This window comes from Salarias fasciatus, chromosome 3 (assembly GCF_902148845.1).
Source record: "Salarias fasciatus chromosome 3, fSalaFa1.1, whole genome shotgun sequence".
Taxonomy (NCBI): Eukaryota; Metazoa; Chordata; class Actinopteri; order Blenniiformes; family Blenniidae; genus Salarias; species Salarias fasciatus.
Window position 1 is genome coordinate 27,058,346 of NC_043747.1, and position 21,969 is coordinate 27,080,314.

The window sequence follows — 21,969 nt, forward strand, 5'->3', positions numbered from 1 at the left end:
GCTCAGGGAGCGCGTGCACTGAAGAGCGCCGCGTGCTCGTGCACCACCTGGAGTCCACCTGTGCACGTACATGCATTTAAAAATGTATTTGTTTTGTGTGTGTGTGTGTGTGTGCGTGTGTGTGTGCGTGTGTGCATGTGTGTGTCTGTGTGTGTGTGTCTGTGTTTCCTGACAAAACAAGTTTCAAAAAAGTTCTGATATAAAAGTATTTATTTACAGTTTAATTAAAAGACAGTTTGTCCAGAAAGATGACAGGTGCTTGTGTGTGTGTTAGTCCGGATTTTCTGCCAGTTTCTGGATTTCCTCGAGCAGCTCGGAGAACTTGGGCCGACCCTCAGGCCTCTTCATCGCCACCAAAAAAGAAAGAGGAGGAGGAGTTAATGCAGAAGCAACAGGTGTGTGTGTGTGTGTGTGTGTGTGTGTGTGTGTGTGTGTGTGTGTGTGTGTGTGTGTGGTGTGTGTGTGTGGTGTGTGTGTGTGTGTGTGTGTGTGTGTGTGTGGAGATCAGCAGTTCAGACACTCAGCAGTGTCTTCAGGATCCAGCAGGTTGTCTCAGACATGACATGACCTGTCTCACAGACATACCTCGTGCCAGCAGCGGTACATGATGGCGTAGAGCGGCTGCGAGGCGCGGTGCGGCCGGTACAGTCGGACGCCGCGGGTGATGTCGTTGACCACTTCCAGGTTGGAGCGGTTCTCAAACGGGGTCCGACCCTCAGAGTAGATCTCCCACATCACCACACCTGGAACCATCAGACTCCGGTCACCAGGACCGTCGACACTACAGCGTCTACACAACACCGTGTCAACACTTACACTGTCTTCACAAGTCTCTACAAAACGTCGACACAAAACCATGTCTACACAACGTTTACACCACAATAGCATCTATAACACAATGTCTACACAAAATCTTCACCACGTTTACACAGCAGTGTTTTCAGGTGACAACACAAAACCTTTGTACCATTTTGGGTTTCGGTTTACACAACAACGCCGCTCAGAGTCACTGAAAACAACTTTTTGACAACAGCTCCAATGGTGGAAGTTTTCTAAAAGACTGTCTCCATGGAAACAGGGAAAACACAGCTTTGAAAACTCTCCTTGTCGGCGGTGGGAATGAGTTCTCTAACTGCAGAGGTCTCAAACAGTCTTGCTAACACTTACCAGAGGTTCTCATGACGTTATGTTGCTTTAGTTCAACTGTGAAAAATGATTCCACCTGAATGAAACGGTCCAACTCAGCTTGGTTTTCTGTTTCTTTTTTTTTTTTTAATTTAAATCAGATGATGAAGTGGACGTGTGTTTCCTCACCAAACGACCAGACGTCGGACTTGCTGCTGTATTTGCTGAAGTGGAGAACCTCTGGAGGAGACCACTTCACCGGGAACTTGGCACCGCTGGAGCTGGTGTACTGGTTATCCAGAACGTACCTGGAAGCATCACCAAAGTGTCGATTAATGATCCCAAGAAAGGTCTGTAAAATGTAATTAACGATAAAGTCAATTGAAACTAGAAAAATGTGCATTTCCTGAAGAAACTTAGTGTGAATGCTGAGCTGAACAAAGCTAACCTTTAATGCAGGGGAAGTTAATGAAACTGAGAAAAGTTTTTAAAAAGCTGAAAAAAGTGAAAGAAGGTAGAAAGGTTGAAAAAAAGCTTAAAAAGGTGAAGAAAAGGTTGATAAGCTGAACAAAAACTGAAAAGTATTAAAAAAAAGTTTTGAAGAGCTGGAAAAAAAAAGACCCTTAAAAGCCAAAAAAGAAAAAGTAGAATAAAAAGGCATCACCGAAATACAAATGAGAGTAAAAAGAAGTATCAATAAAGTTGTATTAAAAAGCAGTAAAGTCAAAGTAAGAGAAGATTAATAAAGCTCCAGTAGTAATGCAAAAAATCCAGACTAATCAAAGAGCGGTCAGCACAACAGGTCAGTGTTGCCACGGAGACCAGCTGCACTAAGCAGGTGTGTGTATTGCCACGGAGACCAGCTGTACTCAACAGGTGTGTGTATTGCCATGGAGGCCAGCTGCACCCAGCAGCCATGATGGTGAATCAGCACTTCTTCAACCAATTTGTATGGTTGAAGAAATGTTTCTCCAGAACCCAGAGGTAAAATTGATTTTTTTTTTTTTTTTGTTTTTTTTAACTGTGAGCATCAGAAGCCTTTCATGGATTTATCCTGAGATTTTTATGTCTGTAGGATCATCCATATGGCCACAGCGAGTTTTTAAAAATGTGTGAACTTTTAAGTTTGAGCAAACAGATTTCTCTCCAAAATAGAATCTTTATGAATTTGACCTCAGGTTTTTTTTTTATTTTGCTGTTTTTTCTCAGATCTTTGGCATCTTTGGCGGCTCCAGACAACATGGTGGAAAATCCCGAAAACGGCTCGTTTGGTCACAAAGCTTGCAGAGTCCTGGTCTATACTGACGGATGTGAACTGGACTGGACCAGCTGTGTCAGATGTGAAGCGAAGTAGCAGCTTTACCGGGTCAAACCGAAGTCGCTGACCTTCACCACGTTGTGCTCGTTAACCAGACAGTTCCTGGCTGCCTGGACGAAAGACAAAAAGACACATGGGAGGAGTCATGAGACCGCCGTGGAGGAGGCGACGCCGCCGCAACGCGGCCAGTGCAATATGGAGGTCAGCTGTACGAGGAAAAGAAAAACCAAGCCAGCTGCGACTCACCAGGTCTCTGTGGAGGAACTGATGCGCCTCCAGGTACTCCATCCCCTCGCACACGTCCTGGCACATGGACAGAAGCCACGCCTCCTTCAGCGTCCGGCCCCGCTGCCGCAGGAAGTTGAGCAGGCAGCCGTTCTCCATGAACTCTGCCACGATCAGCAGGGGGCGCTGCTGCAGGCAGACGCCGTACAGCTGCACCAGCTTCGGGTGGCAAAGCTTCCTGATGGAGAACGACCAGGACAGAAGGTGTCAGCACCAGCAACGCCGTCTAGAGCGGCTGGACCAACATGGAGGATAAGGCACAAAATTTATGTTTTTATTATGATAACAGTTCAGTGAAACGTCTTTCTGAATCCATCATTGGTTTGGTTTCACTTCAGCTAGTTTAGCTAAAAGTTTCACGATGCACAGCTAGCCTCATTTTTATTGCATCATTTGCTTGCATTATGTTATTAGGGCAACCTGAGCCAGTGTGCTGGACCGGATGGGTCTGGTTTGACCTGGACGTGGTCTCACATCATGACTTTGGCCTCCTCGATGAAGTCCTCCTCCAGCATGGCGCCCTCCTTGATGGTCTTGATGGCCACTTTGTGCTGAGCCCTCCACTTCCCGAGCCTCACCACGCCGAACTGCCCAGCGCCCAGCTCCTTCATGAAGGTCAGATCGCTGGGGTTGATCTCCCATTTCTCTGAACGGAGGAAAGAGAAACCGGGTCGGAGTGAAATCCGAAACCAGCAGGTTTTTAGTTTCAACATGACTTGCATACAACGACTTTCAGCGCTCACACACCACTGATGCTACATGCTAAAGAGTGGGTGGGATAAAACTGGACTACTCTCCAAGCTGAAAACCTTTGACACACTCTTCTAGATCCAAATGCTTCAACTTCTTCTTCGTTGGTATGATTCAAGCGGTTGTGCATCTTACCGAAGCTGAATCCTGCAGTGGCGGGAACACACCGTCCCATCGGTCCCACGGCGTACCGCAGCCGGGTCACCAGACCTGCGCACGGGTACAGCTCGTGTTAACATCTAGCGTGGCGGCATGGCTGTAAGCTAGCAGTCACGTACCTGCCGCGTTGTGCTCGTGGTAGCGGATGACATCGGCGATGCTGTCGAAGGTGTGTTTCTCAGCCAGGTAGAACTGTCCGCTGTCGCTGACCTTGATCTGATAATGTCTGACGTCCCCGTCGGTGCTGTGGAAGGTTTTCAAGGTCAAGCCTCAAACCGGCGTCGGCGCGTGCGTGTTTGTCGTCGGGACTCACCTCAGCATTTTGGTGTACAGAGAGACGGTGTAGACGCCTTGGTGGCTGGACTCCCGCACCACAAAGCAACCTTCTTTATCCTGGAAACCAGCACAACATGTTCTGTCATCGCTTTAAAAAGAGGAAGAAAAATCGAGCCATTTTAAAATGTAAAACCTTCAGCCCCCGTTTCAAGTGAAAACTTATTGGTTCTTATTTTGAGAATGAGAGTTGGAGTATTTTCAGAAATGTTCATTTCCAGTGGCTCAAAGCACCGTCGTCATCTTCACAGATCCATAAAACACTTCAGAAGTTTTCACTGGTCCCTCTAAGCTATCCATTATTGTCAGTTGTCTAGACTTGTTGTGAAAAATATAAGTCTTATAATTTACTTCTGAATGGAATGTCTATTGTTTAGATGTGAAAATTCGACTGAAATACTTAATATTCAAAAGTTTGAAGTTTCAGAAGGTTTTCATTTGTATTTCAGAAGGTTCAGTTAGATATATGAGGGTGTGCTCTGGTGTGTTTTTTTTTCTTTTCTTTTTTCTATTGTAGATGTGTCGTGTCAGCGAGGCCGGAAGGTCTTTTCATACTTCAAAAGAAAGAACAAAGTTCACTTCCTGAAGCCAACCAGCAGCAGAAAAACGTTACTTTCAGTCAGAACGTTTCGAACAAGAAGCAGCAGCACCTCAGAGGCCACTCCCCTGCACTCTGAGGCCACGCCCCTTCACTCTGAGGCCACACCCCTTCACTCTGAGGCCACGCCCCTTCACTCTGAGGCCACACCCCTTCACTCTGAGGCCAGCACAGTGTCCAAACATTTCTTGTCGTCTTCTGGAGTGATAGTAGAAACTCGAAATAAACACGGCTGTCTCCTGTAATAAATACCTCCTGTCGCAGCAGCTGCTCGGCTTCGGTCCGGGTCACATTCTTACAGTACCACCTCAAAAAACACAAGAAAGAATTAGACCGTTTTTAAGCTTGAATCTTAAAAGTTTTTTGTTTTTTTTAAATTGTATTTATATATAAAACCAAACACACGGATTTGCCTCGATTCTGTTTTTCTCAGTCACGTAGTTACTCGGGATGAAGCCTTTATTCCTGCAGAAGAAAGAATGAAGAGATCAGTGTGTGTGCGTGTGTGTGTGCGTGTGTGTGTGTTGAGAGTGAACCTACCCATGTTTGTCCTGAGCTCGCCACCACAGCTGATCCTGTTTGTGAAGGATGACGTACTCTTCTCCCTGAAAACACGCAGCTCCATCAATGTGTGCGTGTGTCTGTGTGTATTATCAATGTGTGTGTGTGTGTGTGTGTGTGTGTGTATTGTCTATGTGTGTGTGTGTGTGTGTGTGTGTGTGTACCTGTCTGAGTGTCAGGTCGGTGTCCTCCTTGGCGGTGAAGTCGTACATGGCGATGACGTTGAGGCGGCCCGCCGCCCCCGGGCCGTACTCGCCCTCTGGTGGTGGGTGTGGGAGTTTCCTTTTGGAGCGCTCCACCTGTCAGTCACAGGGAGGAGGTGAGGTGATGAAGCAGCAGTGAGGGGCAAACCTGACCCCACCAGACCTCCACCTACCCTGCAGGCCTGACCCGGTCGCTGGCGGCCGCCCAGCTGCAGGCGCGTGCTGGTTGCCCTGAAATCAGAGTGTGTGTGTGAGTGTGTGGGATTTTCAGATCAGCATGAACAGAGCAACATGGAAATCACACAAAGGTTATTAAAAAGTGCAACAGTGCGTACGTGTGTGCATGTGCATGTGTGTGTGTACCTGGTGTGAAGGGCACAACAGCAGCAGAACAAGGAGTGTGTGGAGTGATCTGTGAGGAAAAACATCAGAAACAGTCACTCATGAAAACTTCTCAAGATATTCTGTTCTATGCTAGTCGAGTCTATTCTGCTCTACGCTGTTGTTATCTATCTATCTGCACTACAGTGTTCTAATCTATTCCACTCTATACTGTTTCATTCTATTCTATTGTGTTCCATTTTAAAAAGAGTGTTAGTCCGCATCCTGACTGTAACACACACACATACACGCACACACACACACGTAAACAACCTCACGTCGTTTTGGGCATTTTGTGGGTAACCTCCGTTTGTTTCTATAGCAACAACACATCGCCATCCAGGAGAAGGTGACGTGTCTCCATTAGAAGGAGCAAGTGGAGTGTCCATGTTTCCATGGAAACGGGCATCATTTTCAGAAAGTTGTTGTTGTAAAAGTGAAACTTTCTTGAGACAGTGCATTTAACATTGGAAAAGGTTGTCATGGAAACGGGGCCTAAAAGTTCGCTGGAGTTTGAGAGCGACTGACCGGTCAATAAACCAATCAACAAACCGTCGTGGGACAGGCTAGCTTGTCCTGTATGGCGATGTGTTGTTGCTATGGAAACGTGGTCGGATCATTTAAAATGTGTGCTTTAAAAGCATGATCGCCTGAATCAAAGAGAAACTAAATGTTTACACAAATGTCTCATTTCAACACCTGTTTTCAGGGTTTCTGCCGTTGCCATGGAAACAGACGTTTTCACATCTCAACACGAAACTTTGTGTTTTTACCTGAAACTTTGTGCAAACAGAGCAGAGCACAAACATGAAAAACTTGTCTGAAGAAAAGATGGACTTGCTCTTTTGGTTTCCCTTTTCTGTGACGAACAGAACTGAAAGTTCAGCAGCTGAACATCTCGATTCAACCCAAGAACAAACCCGTCGAAGCAGCTCGACTGGAACCGGTTCTACGGCGGGTTCAGGAACCTCTGGTTCTCCACAGCTACTCACCAGACTGGATCATGGCTGCTCTTCCTCCTCCCCCTCCTCCTCCTCCTCTCCCTCGGCTCCGGGTTCTCTCCTCCGTCAGGTGGAAGGTTTTGCAATGTGCTGCCAGCGACACCTCGAACAAAAGAAAGACGCAGACGGAAGGAGGACGAGGAGGAGGAGGAAGAGGAAGAGAAGCTCCTCTGCTTCGATGAGGGTAGAGAGAAGGAGAGAGAGAGCGAGAGAGAGAGAGAGAAGATAAAAGAAAGGACAGGAAGTGAAAGAATGACGTGAAGGAAACCACAGAGCATCCGTCTCTGAAACTCAAACCAGAAAAACTGAATCAGTCCGGCCTTCACCCGCAGACAGGTTCAGCATTTGGTCCAGAATCCAGTTTTCACTCAGTTTGACGCAACGTTCAAATATTTATCAAGAAAATCACCTCAAAGGTGAATTCAAGAAAATGATCAAACAAGAATTCAGACTGATGTAGTCGGTCTGAGGAGTCTGGCTCCAGTCCAGGCTCTGGGTCCAGTTCATGGTCCGGGTCCAGTTCATTCCAGTTCAGAGTCTGGGTTCAGTTCAGGGTCTGGGTCCTGTTTGGGGTTTGGGTCCAGTTCACAGTCTGGGTCCAGTTCAGTCCAAGTCAGGGTCTGGCCCTAGTTCATGGTCTGGTTCCAGTTTAGGGTCTGGGTCCAGTTCATTCCACTTCAGGGTCTGGGTTCAGTTCAGGGTCTGGGTCCAGTAGAAGTTACAAATTTACAGACGTCCCCTGAATGCATCGCACAGGTAGTATTTGTAGAATTCTATAAAAAAAAAATTTGGAGTTTATGTCGCTGTTAAAGCTGCTTTTGGTCAAAATGATAACAATTTAAAAAAATATTCTAAACAAAATACTTAAAATATCATAGTCATTTTTTCAGATGAAAAAGTAGAAATGTTTATTTTTTTATTATTACTTATTACTCCGTTAAGTAAGAGAGTGAAACCAGAAAAAGTAGAGAAACAATAGCCGCTGACCTCACACTCTGGCACAGCCTGAGCACAGGAAGTGTGTGCGTGTGTGTGTGTGTGTGTGTGTGTGTGTGTGTGTGTGTGTGTGTGTGTGTGTGTGTGTGTGTGTGTGTGTGTGTGTGTGTGTGTGTGTGTGTGTGTGTGTGTGTGTGTGTTCATTTCCTGAATCCCGCAGCCTTCTCTGTCGCCGCTCTCCGGGGGTCCAGGAGAGAAATAACTCCAGAAAATCAGGTAAATTGACCCAATAGAACCATTTTTCTTCTTCCTGCGGGATGTTTGCGCTGCATTAAGTTATTTTTATTAAAATCTGCGGTTGCGCAAAACGTGAGTTTTGGGAAAAGTGCCCTGCTGCTGTGCTCGTGTGAAAGTCTCGGAGTTTAGAAGTCGTGGTTTTCACGGGTCTGCTCGTCTCCCTCTGTGAAATGGTACTTTATTGAGTTTTTTTTCGTGACAGATTTAACGGAGAGTTTTGAAGCAAACACCTGAGCAGGTGTGCGCGCCCCCGCGGTGCAAAGTGCGCGCTCCTGCGTCCCTTGCGACAATTGATTTATGCTGCTGCGGAACTTATTCACAATTTAAACCGAGTCCAAAGTCAAAGTGAGTTTTATTGTCTGTTCTGCTGTTTGAACAGACAGACTGCAGGCATAGATCAGCTCGAATAAAAGGAAATGGAGAACATCAACAAAATATATTACATAAATAAATTAAAAATAAGAAAGAATATAGCTCTAAGGTAGATCATTTAAATCTATGTCAAACAAAAGTTAGATAAAGGGTATAGAGCTCAAAATGTTTAATCAAAGCATTCTTCGAGGAGTAAAAATTGATGAGAAAATTTACTGGAAGCCTCTAATAAAACACGTTCAAACAGAATATCTAGACTATTTTCTTTACAACTCACTGATTTTATCTTGTGGAAGTTTGGAAAAATATGCTTCAAATCAATAAACGCTTTTAATTCTGCAATATGAATTGAATTAAGGAAGTGGAAACCAGCCCACTATATTTACAGTGAAAAACTTTACAGTTCGTAGATCTGGTGGAGTTTAAAAGTTTTCAAATAATCCATAAAGCAAAGAATGACTTATTGTTGGATAATAATGAACAATAGTTCTGCGAAAGAGAGAAGCTACGATCTGAGAGGAGAGTTACAATTTAAAACTCCTAATGTGAAATTGTGGAATGCGTTAAAGATGCACAGGCAGAACGACTGCAGTTCATTTACAATGTAATACAGGTTCCCGATGAGGAATTATTTCAAATCAAAATAAACCAGAAACTTCATTCAGATAGATAGATAGATAGATACAACTTTATTAATCTCCCAAGGGAGAAATTCTGGTGTCCAGCAGCACACAGATCATCCACATGCAAATAAATAACAACAGTACAATAAATACAAGTGCTCGGATTGTACTTGGTTTGGCTCAGGCACATCTGTTATACAGCCTGATTGCTGAGGGGATGAACGACCTCTTGAAGCGCTCAGTTCTGCAGCGCAGTGACAGGAGCCTGTTACTCCGCTCACTTTTTTGAGCTGCAACTGTGTCGTGCAGTGGATGTTTGGAGTTCCTCAAGATACTCTGCATTAGGGCCCTCATCCTCCTCTCCAAGACTGCTCCAACAGAGTCCACCTTCCTCCCCATCACAGACGCACACCTCCTGATCAGTCTGTCCAGCCGATTGCTGTCTCTTTTTGTCATACTGCCGCCCCAACAGACAACCCCAAAGAAAACAGCACTTGCAACAACAGACTGGTAGAAAATGTACAGCATGTCACCACACACGTCAAAGGATTTAAGTCTCCTCAGGAAAAACAGCCTGCTCTGTCCTTTCTTATACAGGGCCCGAGCCTGCTCCGACCAGTCCAGTTTGTGGTCAAGGTGCACACCCAAGTATTTATAGGTGTGAACAACCTCAATACTCTCTCCGTCGATGATGACAGGTTGATGGGAGGGCTTCCTGCCAAAGTCAATGATCATCTCCTTCGTCTTCGAGGTGTTCAGAATAAGACCATTGTCCCTGCTCCAGGTGGTGAATCCCGCGATGAGCTCCCTGTACAGAATAATCATTTAAAGCAAGATTAACATTTATTCAGAATTACAGCTTGCATGGAAACCTGGCCATTAATGCACTGAAATTGATGTTAATTAATGGCTTCAGTCTACAAGAAAACAACTAATGAATTGCAAATCTGACAGGAATTAATCCAAATGAATCATATAACTAATAGCAATCAGTACACAAAATCACCAATTTAATGTACATCAGTGTTTTATTCTGAATCTTTTAATTTAATTGGAGCGTGTGTTTCAATTATAAAAAGTTCCACAAATGTGGAATTTGAACCATCCAACATTAAAAAGCAGAGATGCTCATGTTTGCTGGTCATGTTTGCCTATTACGACTGAAAACTATAATTAACTCAGAAAGCTTAATTAATGTGAAAGCAAAAAAAAGTGCAACAATACAGCTGTCTGAGTTCTGAGTTTTCTCTCCTATTTCTTTGCGACAACTAATTGTAATTGTACAATAATATAGGTTTTTTTTTGACAGGCCCGCAATAATTAATTGCATTTCAGTCAAAATAAAGTCATGTATCCACACAGGTTTTCCTTTTCCTCTGGTGTGTATTTGGCTGACTCTGTGTGTATGTCTATATATACTTAACGTGTTTCCCGCCGTGTTACGTTCAGGCGCAGTCTGATCAAATCCACCAATGGGCTGAGTGTGTGGGCGGGGCCAGGATGAGTGCCGAGCCGCTATTGGAGGAGCGGCTGATCAAGCGGTCGCAGCAGAAGAAGAGGATGTCGCCTCTGAACTACAAGGAGAGGCTGTTCGTCCTCACTAAGAGCCAGCTGACGTACTACGATGGCCGAGCCGAGGTCTGTGCTCTCCGACCAAAATAAAATAACACCGTCAATCATATGATGAACAGAGTCTTTATTGTAAAAGGAACAAAAAAATTTGACATAAAGGTACAGATCTGTCCACTCTTGTTTGTTTTATTAACTAGCCATAGAGCTTAGCTTAGCATGAAGACCGAAAATTAAATATTATTCACATTTTGATTTTAAAACAATTAAGATGAAAAATAAACATTTATTGATTCATGAATTATGGTTATTTAGCTTAATTGTTTCAAAGCAAAGAGTGATTATTATTTCATGTTAGGTCTTTAGCTGAGCTAAGCTAACCGGCGACTTCCTCAGTCTGTTTATCGACCATGTTCCTTTCACAATAAAGCCCGCTGAAGGAACCAACAGCTTGTTTTTCAAATCTAAGGTTGTAAAAGCTAATAAATAAAGTTGTCAAATAGCCGAGCGGAACAATAACGAGTCGTAAAAAGAAGATGACGATCTGCTGTGACTCTGCAGAAGAAGTTCAGGAGGGGCTTGATCGAGCTGAGCAGCATCAGCTGTGTGGAGGTCGTCAAGGCTGGAGGGAAAATCCCCTGTCCCTACAAATACCCCTTCCAGGTAGGAACCCATCAATGAATACCCTGTGCAGGTCGGAACCCGCCAAGGTAGGAACCCATCAATAAATGCCCAGTCCAGGTAGGAACCCCTCCATGAAATACCAAGTCCAAGTAGGAACCCGCCCACAAATACCCCTTCCAGGTAAAACCCATCAACAAGGGGGGCGCTGGCCTGGGGCGGGTAACCACCCATGTGGGCCGGTTCTTCTGGGTATGGTCATGGCCCTCTGCCTGAGTGGGTGGGGTTGGCTCTTGAGCTCTTGGGCCCTGGGCTCTCGGCTCTGCCAGCCCCGGGCATCCAGTGCCCGGGGGGGACGGGGGGCGGCGCCTGCCGGTCTTGGCTCCCTGGGACCTGGGCCCTATGGCCGCTGGGGTTTCCTGGCCGGGGCTTTCCCCTTCCGACTTCCAATATCTGGAGGCTGGGATCTGGGCTCTGGGATGGCTGCCGGTTGTCTGGGTCCTGAGGGCCTCTCTGGCCTCCTTCTGGTCTACTCAGGGATCAGAGGTCATATTTGCATGTTCACTATCACATTTACATGATCACGCTGATCTTTAATCACTCTTCATATTCTGCATTTGGACTCGTATACCTCAGTTTCTTGTTTCTTCTCGGTTTCAAAAAATACCCCGTCTAAGTAGGAACCCACCTGTAGCAACATTTCAGCCCGGTGTTTCCGTGACACTTCAGATGAAAAATTGCATCATTTTGATGTTTTTGTTTTGGTGCAGTTTTACGTTGACACAACGAGTTTCCAAAAATTATGTCCCGGCCAGTTTACTGCCCTGGGTGACCAAATGTCCCCACAAGGATAGGAAAACCTGGCACGATGTGCCTTGTTGGGACATTTTTTCGGTCCCCATGAGGGGAAACAGTGTTTTCTTGACCATGTTGTTGTTACTGAAAAAAGTAAAAGTGCAAAAACATTTCTTTAGGGCTACGCATTGTTTTGGTGTGGGTTAGGGTTAGGGTAAGGGTTAGGGTTAGGAGTTAGACATGAATGGGAGTCAATGGAAGGTCCCCACGAGGATATAGATACACACGTGTGTGTGTGTGTGTGTGTGTGTGTGTGTGTGTGTGTGTGTGTGTGTGTGTGTGTGTCCATCCCATTCAGGTGGTGCACGAAGCCAACATACTGTACGTGTTCGCTCCGAGTAATTACAGGAGGAATGTTTGGGTCCAACGACTCAAAGATGGTGAGTATGAGAGAGAGAGAGAGAGAGAGAGAGAGAGAGAGAGAGAGAGAGAGAGAGAGAGAGAGAGAGAGAGAGAGAGAGAGAGAGAGAGAGAGAGAGAGAGAGAGCGAGAGAGAGAGCGAATGGGTCATGATGACAAGTTATAGTGAAACATGAAGTGACAAAAGAAGAGAAGGTCTTTTAACTTTCCTTTGTTTCTCTGGTGTGTGTATGTATGTGTGTGCACTGCCTAGAGATAAAAGAGAACCCGGGGGTCTTGGTGAAGTTCCACCCTCAGTTCTGGCAGGACGGGCTGTGGCAGTGCTGTGGTCAGGTGGACAAACAGGCGCTGGGCTGCGAGGCCTACAACCCTGCCGGAGATGGTAAGACACACACCACAGCTTTTTCATCTCCATGGCAACCTCACTGCACACCTGCAGCTTCTTTATCTCCATGGCAACTTCACCACATGCTTGCAGCTTCTTTATCTCCATGGCAGCCTCACTGCTCACCAAGAAAAATGCAGAAGGTGTTCATGATGGGGCCTCTGGGCTGGGGGTTGGTTGAAGGGTCTGGAGTAACTGCTGGGAGATGTGCCCTGGAGCAATGGAGGTCTGAATCGGCTCATAGTGAGGGTGGAACAGAAGTGAGAAGCTTTGCTGAGTCTGTTTGTAAGAAACGGAAGAATTGGTGGTCAGAAGGATCAGGGGGGATGGGCTGGTGGAGTAGTAGGGTGTAGTAGAGACGGGATGGAATTCAAGGTGAAAGAGATTGGGACTGAGTAAGATCTCTAATGCTGAGGTGGTGGAAAGTTGGAAACAAGCAGAGAGAAGTGAGGCGACAGGTAGTGGGAGTGGAGCCGTGGACGACCAGGACTGGTGGAGGAGGAGAAAGCAATGGTGGGCTTATTGCAGGGGTTGTTGATGCCTCAATGGAAGTTAAATCAAGAACAGAAAGAATTCAAATCGTCGCTTAAGCTGCAGCTCTCCTCCTGGATGTTGGTGGGCTTGCATGGGAGGAAGTGGAAAATGACTTGGGTGTACTGGGGAGTCAGGCTCAGCCAGTGGCAAGGCAGTAATCTGGCTGCTGCGCTGGGATGCTAGGAGAATTTAAGAAATATATTAATGACCTGCCTCAGAGGCCAGCAGTTATTTGTGTACAGGAGCACAACTGGGAGGTAGAGAAGGACGAGGAGGGATGTGACTGGAGTGGGGAGAGGATACAGTGGAGTGTATCTACTGCACAGTTTCGGCAGTGACTGCCAGGAAGGTTGTGTGAGGAGGAAGGGGAAGGAAATGCAGAGGTGTAAGGAGTTCTCTCACAGTTGAAAGTCTGGAAGTTGGAGGAAATGACTGCTGGGAAGCGTTCCCCAGAGTGGGGGAGGAAACATGGATAGGACTACAACTGGAACGAAGAGAAACAAGATGGATGGAACTGGAGCAGGATGCGGTGACAGTGGGATGCTACGATCACACAGTTTTTGCGATAATGCACCAAATGACTGGTAGCTTCTGCATCTCCATGCAACATCGAAGTAGACCTGTGTTCGTGAGTGTGTGTGAGTGTGTGTGTGCAATCTGTTGTTTCAGGTCAGGTGACACATTTTACGACTGTACAAGATGAAAAGGTAAACAGTTCTTTATCTTTTTGTCATCCTTAGTTTCCAGAAAGCCTCTACCTCCAGTTCCTCTAGACGAGTGTAAAGAAGAGAAGGTACTCCAACACACACACACACACACACACACACACACACACACACACACACACACACACACACACACACACACACACACACACACACAGGTGGAGGTCTCCAGGCGTTACGTCATCCTTGCAGGTCCCGCAGCCTCGCCCCGCCCCGCCCATCCCCCAGTCCAGCAGGGACGAGGAGGGGCAGGTGGTCGTCGCTCTCTATGACTTCCCCGGCACCGAGCCACACGACCTGCGTCTGGTCAGAGGTGACGAGTACGTCATCGAGGAGAAATGTGACATCAACTGGTACAAAGCACGCAACAAGTACGGGTGAGTGCACATAAAATATCAGAGCAACGGTATGTGGAAGCGAATACAGCTGGAGTTCCACTTCCAATCGAGCACTGGGCTGGGCACCGTTTACTAGAGGTGTCCACGACTAAGAATTTACATAGTGAAATCTGATTCATCCGATCCTGCCGATCGTCGATTGCTAGTCGAAGTTATCAGCTTTTTTTTTTTTTTTTTTTTTTTAGTAATCATTTGAATATAGGCGACAGCAGAATGTTGCAGTAATAAAAAAAACTGCGCAGGCAGGTAAAACAGCACTTTTATTTTTTTCCTACACACAACTGAAACACACACTGGAACAAAGTGTCGGTAACTCTAACCATTAAACAAATTAGCTTGATGAGCTGCCACCACTCTGATATTGCGGTTGAATCTAGAAAAAATAATTATATCTCATATAAGCCCACATAGCATGATATAATGCCTGGCGTACTAGAGTTACATTAAAAATGAGAAGTGAGTAACAGAACAGTCTTTTATTAGCCCAATTATCTGGCTACTTACCCGTTTAAGGTGGAAAAGTCATGTTAGCTGTTGTGGAGTGATATGAAAGGAGCTGCTGACACAACTTGCATTTGACTTTTTTTGGATCATCTTTGACTTGATCAAAATGTTTCCACACTGCTGAAGTTTTCTTCCCGACATTGTGAGCTTTTTAAAGTTAAGCTAAATCACCACCAACATGCTGCTCTGTGATGGAGCTCTATGCAAAATCAGATTGTGCCACTCACCATGGTGGTTCATTCACAAACACTAAATAGATCGAATATTGAATAAAAGTCCAAGTTAAGTAAATTTTTCCACAGTGTATTTGATAGGCTAACATGTATATCAAATAGGCTTTATATCATGTTTATTTGGAAAAAAACAAGCAATTCTATGTAAAATCAGTCATTCAGCACCCCCATACAGCTGTAATGGAATGGTCCTCGTTTCATAACCACATATTGTGATGCTTCGACTGTATGATTGGCCTTCGAATCAGGCCCCTTCGAACGGATCATCGAATTGTCGAATATTTGAAGACACCCCTACTCCACAATATTTTGAATAACAGTGTCTGTTTCCACGGAAACAGCAGGAACACTGAAAATGATGTAGTTGATCGGAGCATTTTCAGAAAGTTACATTTTTCCATGGAGAGGGAGCGTTGTCAAAAAGTTCCACCTTTGGGAGCAGTTTTCAAAAAGTGTCATACATTGTCGAGTAAATTTGGTCAAAGTAACTGGAACGGAAAGAATTGTTTCTTTACACCTCCTTTGTTTGTCATTTTTGTTTTTGCTGCAGTGAGGAAGGCTACATCCCGAGTAACTACGTCACGGAGAAAACATCCGGGAACCTTGTGCAGTTTGCGTGAGTTGCATTTCTGATCTCAGTAGTGATGCTACATGCTAACACTCCATTCTGGCTGCATGTAGAGTCACTATGTTGGCATCAAGTTTGAAAACACTCATTAGCCCATAGTATCTTCTTACTAATACTTATTCTATTCCATTCTGTTCTATTCTATTCACTTGGCAGCCCTGAGCATCTACTTTCCATCCTCTTAGAACTGCTTAGCCACCTTGAGCTTCCACTCAACATCACTGACCACCAACTTCTCATCCAGTCAGTTTCCACCTTGAATCCTCCGGGTCATGCTTACCATCTTCTTAGCATCCTCTTAGCATTGGATATCAGAAACGTATCATCCATTTTGCATCCGCTTGCGTTAATTGTGCCTACTTGGTAATGTCCATGGAATAATTACAACATGTTTGCCAAAACTTAGCATTCCATACCAATGACTCAATATGAATTTGCTGAACATTGATATAAACTGGTATTCACTGATAATCTACTTAGGAACTTTCAGCAATGCAACTGTTTTGTGTTTCAGTTCCACTGTTACGCTGATGATTTCTAACTCTACATCTCCACCAAATCCATCACCTCCTCCACCTTCTCTCTCTCAAACTGGCTCTCCAATAGAATAGAGGATTGGATGCAAAACAACTAACGACAATTCAAACAACCTCTTCCAGGCCCACATTCCTTCGTCTTGCTCACCTCTATCACCAGGCTTCCTCCTACCTCACAGCCCTCTTCCAGGTCCACACCCCTTCCTGCAGCCTTCGATCTTCCTCCTCTCACCCGCTCGCTCCACCATTCAGAACAAGACACTGAAGCTGGGGGGACAGAACATTTTCTGCTGCTGCTCCACCCTCTGGAACTCTGTCCCACTGCCCATCCAACTCTGCTCCAACCATTCCACAATCAAATACCTCCTAAAATCTACCTGTTCACTAGATAGCTTTTAATATTTCACTACTCTTTACCTGCTCTTCTTTATGACCTCTGTGTTTCTTTGTTTTTAGCTTCTTTGAGTGTCTTGGAAAAGTGCGATACAAAATAAATGTGTTATTATTATTATTAGGAGTAGTAGTAATGGTAGTATTAGTATTAGTATCTTTGTTTATTTTATGTCCTGCCGGCACATTTAGCATCCCTTACTAACAACTTTGTATCTGTTAACTTTTTTCAATTTGTTTGTTTGTTTGTAATAGCTGGTTTGGGAAACAAGTCAACAGGAACAAAGCTGAGGAGCTGCTGAAGAAGGAGGTCAGTATCTGGATTCGGAAGTAACTCATCAAATCAGTGTAACTAAGTAGTATTTTTAATGGTAATTCTTTAATGTGTGCTATATTATTAGATACATTAGCACAAGTTACATCATATAATCAAATTTCAAATAGCCAGATTGGTGTCATGTTGTGTAATTTTTTAGCACCGTTGCTGAAAACTCTCACATAGTTCGAATTTGACTCAGGACTCAATTCAGGACTTCAGTGCTAAGACCTGAGTTCTAAATGGGAATACTTGGATTTTGACTCAGGACTTGGGACTTGGCTTGGGAGTTGGAGCTTGGCTCGGGACTTGGCTCAATACTCGTGACTTGCCTCAGGACTTGGGACTTGACTCAGGACTTGGGACTTGACTCAGGACTTGGGAAGCAGGGACTTGGTCACAACACTGTAAAGTGATAGAAATTTGATGTGTTCTTTGTTGTGTCGCCACCTTCAGGATAAAGTGGGAGCCTTCATCGTGAGAGAGTCCAGCACTCCGGGAACCTACACCGTGTCCGTGTACACCAAGTCTGCCACAGGGAACAATAACGCTAAGTAATGCTAATGCTACCTGTCTCACTTAATGAACTACTCCCTGCATGCTGTGTCTAGCTACGTATATAATGCTAATGATGCTACCTATCTTTCTCACTCACTGATGGTTAGCATGCTGGAACTGGCTCAGTGATACCAACGCTATCCATCACATTATGTTTGTTACTTAATTACTGCTAGCACGTTGTGTCTAGTTAAATTTTGCTACCTCTCTCGCACACTTCACACATCAGCCAATCACAGGTCCCCATGAAATGTAGCTAACTGTGCTTTTGTAGTGACTGGTTGATGTAGGGGGGAAGGGGGCGGGGCTTAAGCCACTGAAGTTGACTTTAGTAAAACAGCCTGACGTTATTTGGGCACAGCTAGAAGAATACTGAACATCTGTTTTGTTGTTGTGTCTGCAGGGAGGGAGCCACTCTGATCAAACATTACTACATTAAGGATACCAAAGGTTCCCCCAAACAGTTCTACCTGTCTGAGAAGCACCTGTTCAACTCCATCCCTGAGCTCATCGAGTACCACAAACACAACGCAGCAGGTTGAGCATCGCTCCCTCCCATCTTTCAGAACCTTAGAACACAGTTTTTTTCTTATTGACTGTTTTCTAGTCCTTGCTCTGTCTCAGGTCTCATTACCAGGTTGAGGTACCCGGTGGGACAGGAGGATGGATCAGCTCCGTCCACTGCTGGATTCAGCTATGGTAAGTCCAGAACCAGCTAAATGGAACCTGAGTGTAGTTCTATGTGTTTTCATTTGGGAATGAATCACTTTTATTCTACAGCCCTGACACGTCCTAGAACTTAGATCTACAACTCTGACATCTAACCAAGCCATTGTTGCAGTTACCAGATGGGTTCACTTGTCTGATGAAAGAACACTGAAGAAGTTTCTTGTTTTTTCTTCTCTGTTCAGAAACATGGGAGATCAACCCCAGAGATCTGACCTTCATGAAGGAGCTAGGTGGTGGGCAGTTTGGTGTGGTGAGGCTCGGGAAGTGGAGGGCTCAGTACAAAGTGGCCATCAAGACCGTCAAGGAGGGCGCCATGCTGGAGGAGGACTTCATCGAGGAGGCCAAAGTCATGATGTGAGGGCGCGTGAATGAAAAAGGCAGAATTGGGTCTAAAGAGAGGAAATAAAGGAGAAAGCCGGGTCCACCAAGGTCATTGGGCCAAAGTTACCCTCAGACTTTCAGTTTTACCCTTGTTTTACCCTGGGGGTGCTATTTGATTGTGCACTCAAACATTATAAAAAACATTTAATAAAATCGAATATTTGTCAAACCTCTGGTCTGTTCCCACGACCTCAAATGTGACAGTCCAACCATATTTTCTGATCAATTCAAGCAAGATTCTGTCGACTTTAAAACGTCTTCCTTCCCAGGAGACTGTCCCACCCCAACTTGGTGCAGCTGTATGGCCTGTGCAGCCAGCAGCGTCCCATCTACCTCGTCACAGAGTTCATGGAGAGAGGCTGCCTCCTGAACTTCCTGTTGCAGCAGCGGGGCACCTTCAGCCTGGACTCCCTCCTCAGCATCTGCCAGGATGTCAGCGAAGGGATGCAACATCTGGAGTCCAACAACTTCATCCACAGAGACCTGGTACATGTTCTACTCTCACCCTCCCATTGGCTCTCTAGCGTCGTTCTCCAAGTTTTCCTCTGTTCTTTCATGTCTTTCTTGAATTTCCTAGGCGGCTCGAAACTGCTTGGTGAACGACAGTCTGGTGGTGAAGGTGTCGGACTTCGGCATGACCAGGTACGAGCTTGCGCCTGCAGCCCATTTTATTTTGTGTTTGCGGTGACTCGCAGCTCACACTGACATTGTCCATGTAGATACGTATTAGATGACCAGTACACCAGCTCATCGGGCACCAAGTTCCCCGTCAAGTGGTCTCCGCCGGAGGTCTTGAACTTCCGCAAGTATAGCAGCAAGTCGGACGTCTGGTCGTACGGTGGGCGTGCTTTGGTTGAGATTACAGGGAATGGAAAGACGTAGAGAGAGAGATTAACGTGAACCTCACAGTGTTTTGGTGTGTCCAGGGGTCTTGATGTGGGAGGTCTTCACTGAGGGACGAATGCCGTTTGACAAGAAGCCCAACAGCGAGGTGGTTTCCCTCATATCAATGGGCCAGCGGCTGCCCAGGCCCAATATGGCCACGCCCACCATCTATGACATCATGCTGCTCTGCTGGCAGGAGGTGAGTGAGGCCCCGACTTTCAAACTCTTGAAGCACAGTTTGTGCGTTCTCTTTTAAGAAAACGTTTGCATTTACACAACAACGAAACTTAGTTTCAAGTGACTTCAACCATCCTCCTGGACCAGTTTCATTCCACAGTGTTTTGGGTGAAATCATTTGTCAGAAATAGTTTTTGCATTTTCTTTACAGAAAATATTCCCATTTACACAGCTACATTCTGATAACGATAGTCATTTCCATGGCAGAGACACTGAAAATAACTTAGGTCTCATGTAGGTCCACTAGTTGGTGCTGTTGTTTGTTTTTGTAATGAAACCACACACACCTGCTGCAGAGAACAACACACTCTAAACATTAACACTGGAGAACACAGACATTCATATGGACAGAACACCAAGTTGGATTATTTTTACAGTGACTGTCAACTCCTAAACCATAAAGTCAAGGAGAATATGGACAAGGGCCAGGACCAGGACCAGGACCAGGAAAATATGGACTGGTTGTCATGACTGTGTGGAGGAAAACATTATTCCTACTGTCCATCTATTGAGCATGTGTAGAACTACTGTTTATTTCAGCCATGTTGCACATGCCCAGCAGTTGCGTTTCCACCATCTACAAGGAAAGGGAGCCTGAGCATTTGCAGACAGTTCTGTTTTCTCCCGTTTCCATGGAGACTGAATTGACACATTTTCACAAAATTGTGTGTTTAGTTGCTGTGAGCACCGTTGTCATGACGCCCAAAACACACAGTGTCATGTTTTTCAACACTGATGATGAAAACAGGATCTTGGGTAAAGAGGAAGGAGCTCTCAGTGCTCTGACACTCCTCTGTCCTGTTCTTGCAGAAACCGGAGAAGCGGCCGTCGTTCTCTCAGCTCTGCCGAATGATCTGTGACGCACTGGAGGGCGAGGAACTTCCCGCCAACTGACCAATCAGACGCTTCTGCGGATCCCGCTCACTTGCATCGACTAATTTGTGGCAGCTGAACGATTTCAAGGGTTCTAGGACGTTCTGTTCCACATGGGATGGACCAAACGCCACGGATGTCTGCTCCAATTGATGAGAAGTTAGAACTCATGACGAATTCCCACCGCAACGCCAGACCTGTCAGTGACAGGACAGTGAAAACAGACGTATTGAATTTAAAGCTTCCCACCAAAACACCTCCTGGGATGCTTCTTTTCTCTTTTTGTCTGATTTAGCTAAAATATTTTGTGTAATTTCCATTGCTTTCTGCATATTGTTTGAAAATGTAATGAATGTAAGAACAATCTCTCAGAGGATTTGTTCTAAAGAGATCCAAACTGACATGACGATGAACTGATCAGACTGCATCTACGCACTTTCTTGTTTGTTGAAGTAATTGAATCGGGCCAAAGGGGCTCAGTCTAATGTTGTGGGAAATGTTTGAGAATGTTGACGAACCTGGTGTACTTGACTGAATCAGACCGTGGTTCTCCACAGCGCTCCGTTCTTTTAACATTGACAAGTATTTTTTTTTTTTTTTTTTTTAAATGAGGAAACGTAGTCTCAACTGAAGGATGAACTGCTTTGGTTTTGTTTTACAAGGTGAAAAGCTTTGGAAGTGGTTATAGCTCAACAGTTCAAATGTTAATTTGAAAAAAAAGTGAGGAGGAATTTTCAGGATGACTTGGATTTCATGTCTTTTCAATAAACTCCTGATTCTCTTATACATCTCATTGAGAATAAGTGACTTGTCTTTATTCCAATACAACACATTCTGGATGGTTGGAAATACCTTCCAGGTTAATCCTTTATTAGACAACTGACTACATTTCATAACTTCCAGATTTCTTCTTGTTCCTTCCAAAGTAGCTGCAACCATCAACATAAGTCAGACCTGGAAAGAATTTCTAGAACTTGCCAAATTTGGATAATTTTCAACTCCATGGACTCTCTTCCAATAACAGAAACTGATCTTTTTGACTTTTTTTTTTGTATGTTTGGTGAACACATTGAGCCAAACCTCAAGCAATATCTCACAAAATGATGTTCAGTGCGCAGTGCAAGAGATCAGCTGAATTTTGGTAGATTACACCTTCACACAATGTGCTTTCATGCTCATTAATTCAGAAAAAAGTGCAATTTAGCAGTTTTTCTCAAAATGGAAACGAGACCGGAGAACATCTCCAAGAAAACTGAACGTTTGAATTTCCTGCAACTCCCCAGAGTCTAGTCTTCAGGAGACGTTGGAGA

At 45.0% G+C, this 21,969-nt stretch overlaps 2 protein-coding genes across 4 annotated transcripts; one reads left to right on the top strand and one right to left on the bottom strand.

The window, feature by feature from the left end:
* Positions 1-12: 12 nt before the first annotated feature.
* On the bottom strand, positions 13-6,863 carry txk (TXK tyrosine kinase). 2 transcript variants are annotated; one of them, XM_030082547.1, is made up of 16 exons: positions 6,706-6,845; positions 5,696-5,744; positions 5,506-5,563; positions 5,294-5,428; positions 5,109-5,173; positions 4,974-5,033; positions 4,821-4,875; positions 3,951-4,030; positions 3,757-3,881; positions 3,614-3,688; positions 3,203-3,374; positions 2,690-2,906; positions 2,489-2,553; positions 1,315-1,433; positions 586-743; positions 13-342 (listed from the first exon to the last, which is right to left on the bottom strand). In XM_030082547.1, exons 1-16 carry the CDS (start codon positions 6,716-6,718, stop codon positions 271-273), a joined length of 1,518 nt encoding a protein of 505 aa, XP_029938407.1. In that variant the 5' UTR covers positions 6,719-6,845; the 3' UTR covers positions 13-270. The 2 variants fall into 2 exon arrangements, with proteins under 2 accessions (XP_029938407.1, XP_029938414.1); XM_030082554.1 differs by lacking the exon at positions 5,696-5,744 and having other exon boundaries at positions 16-342; positions 6,706-6,863.
* A 991-nt stretch (positions 6,864-7,854) lies between these two features.
* tec (tec protein tyrosine kinase) lies at positions 7,855-21,452 on the top strand. 2 transcript variants are annotated; one of them, XM_030082455.1, is made up of 18 exons: positions 7,855-7,926; positions 10,392-10,580; positions 11,073-11,174; positions 12,286-12,367; positions 12,601-12,729; positions 14,007-14,059; positions 14,184-14,368; positions 15,677-15,742; positions 16,936-16,990; positions 17,453-17,550; positions 17,958-18,091; positions 18,179-18,253; positions 18,466-18,637; positions 18,934-19,150; positions 19,242-19,306; positions 19,384-19,502; positions 19,591-19,748; positions 20,597-21,452. In XM_030082455.1, exons 2-18 carry the CDS (start codon positions 10,443-10,445, stop codon positions 20,678-20,680), a joined length of 1,932 nt encoding a protein of 643 aa, XP_029938315.1. In that variant the 5' UTR covers positions 7,855-7,926; positions 10,392-10,442; the 3' UTR covers positions 20,681-21,452. The 2 variants fall into 2 exon arrangements, with proteins under 2 accessions (XP_029938315.1, XP_029938322.1); XM_030082462.1 differs by lacking the exons at positions 7,855-7,926; positions 10,392-10,580 and having other exon boundaries at positions 12,603-12,729.
* Positions 21,453-21,969: the final 517 nt, after the last annotated feature.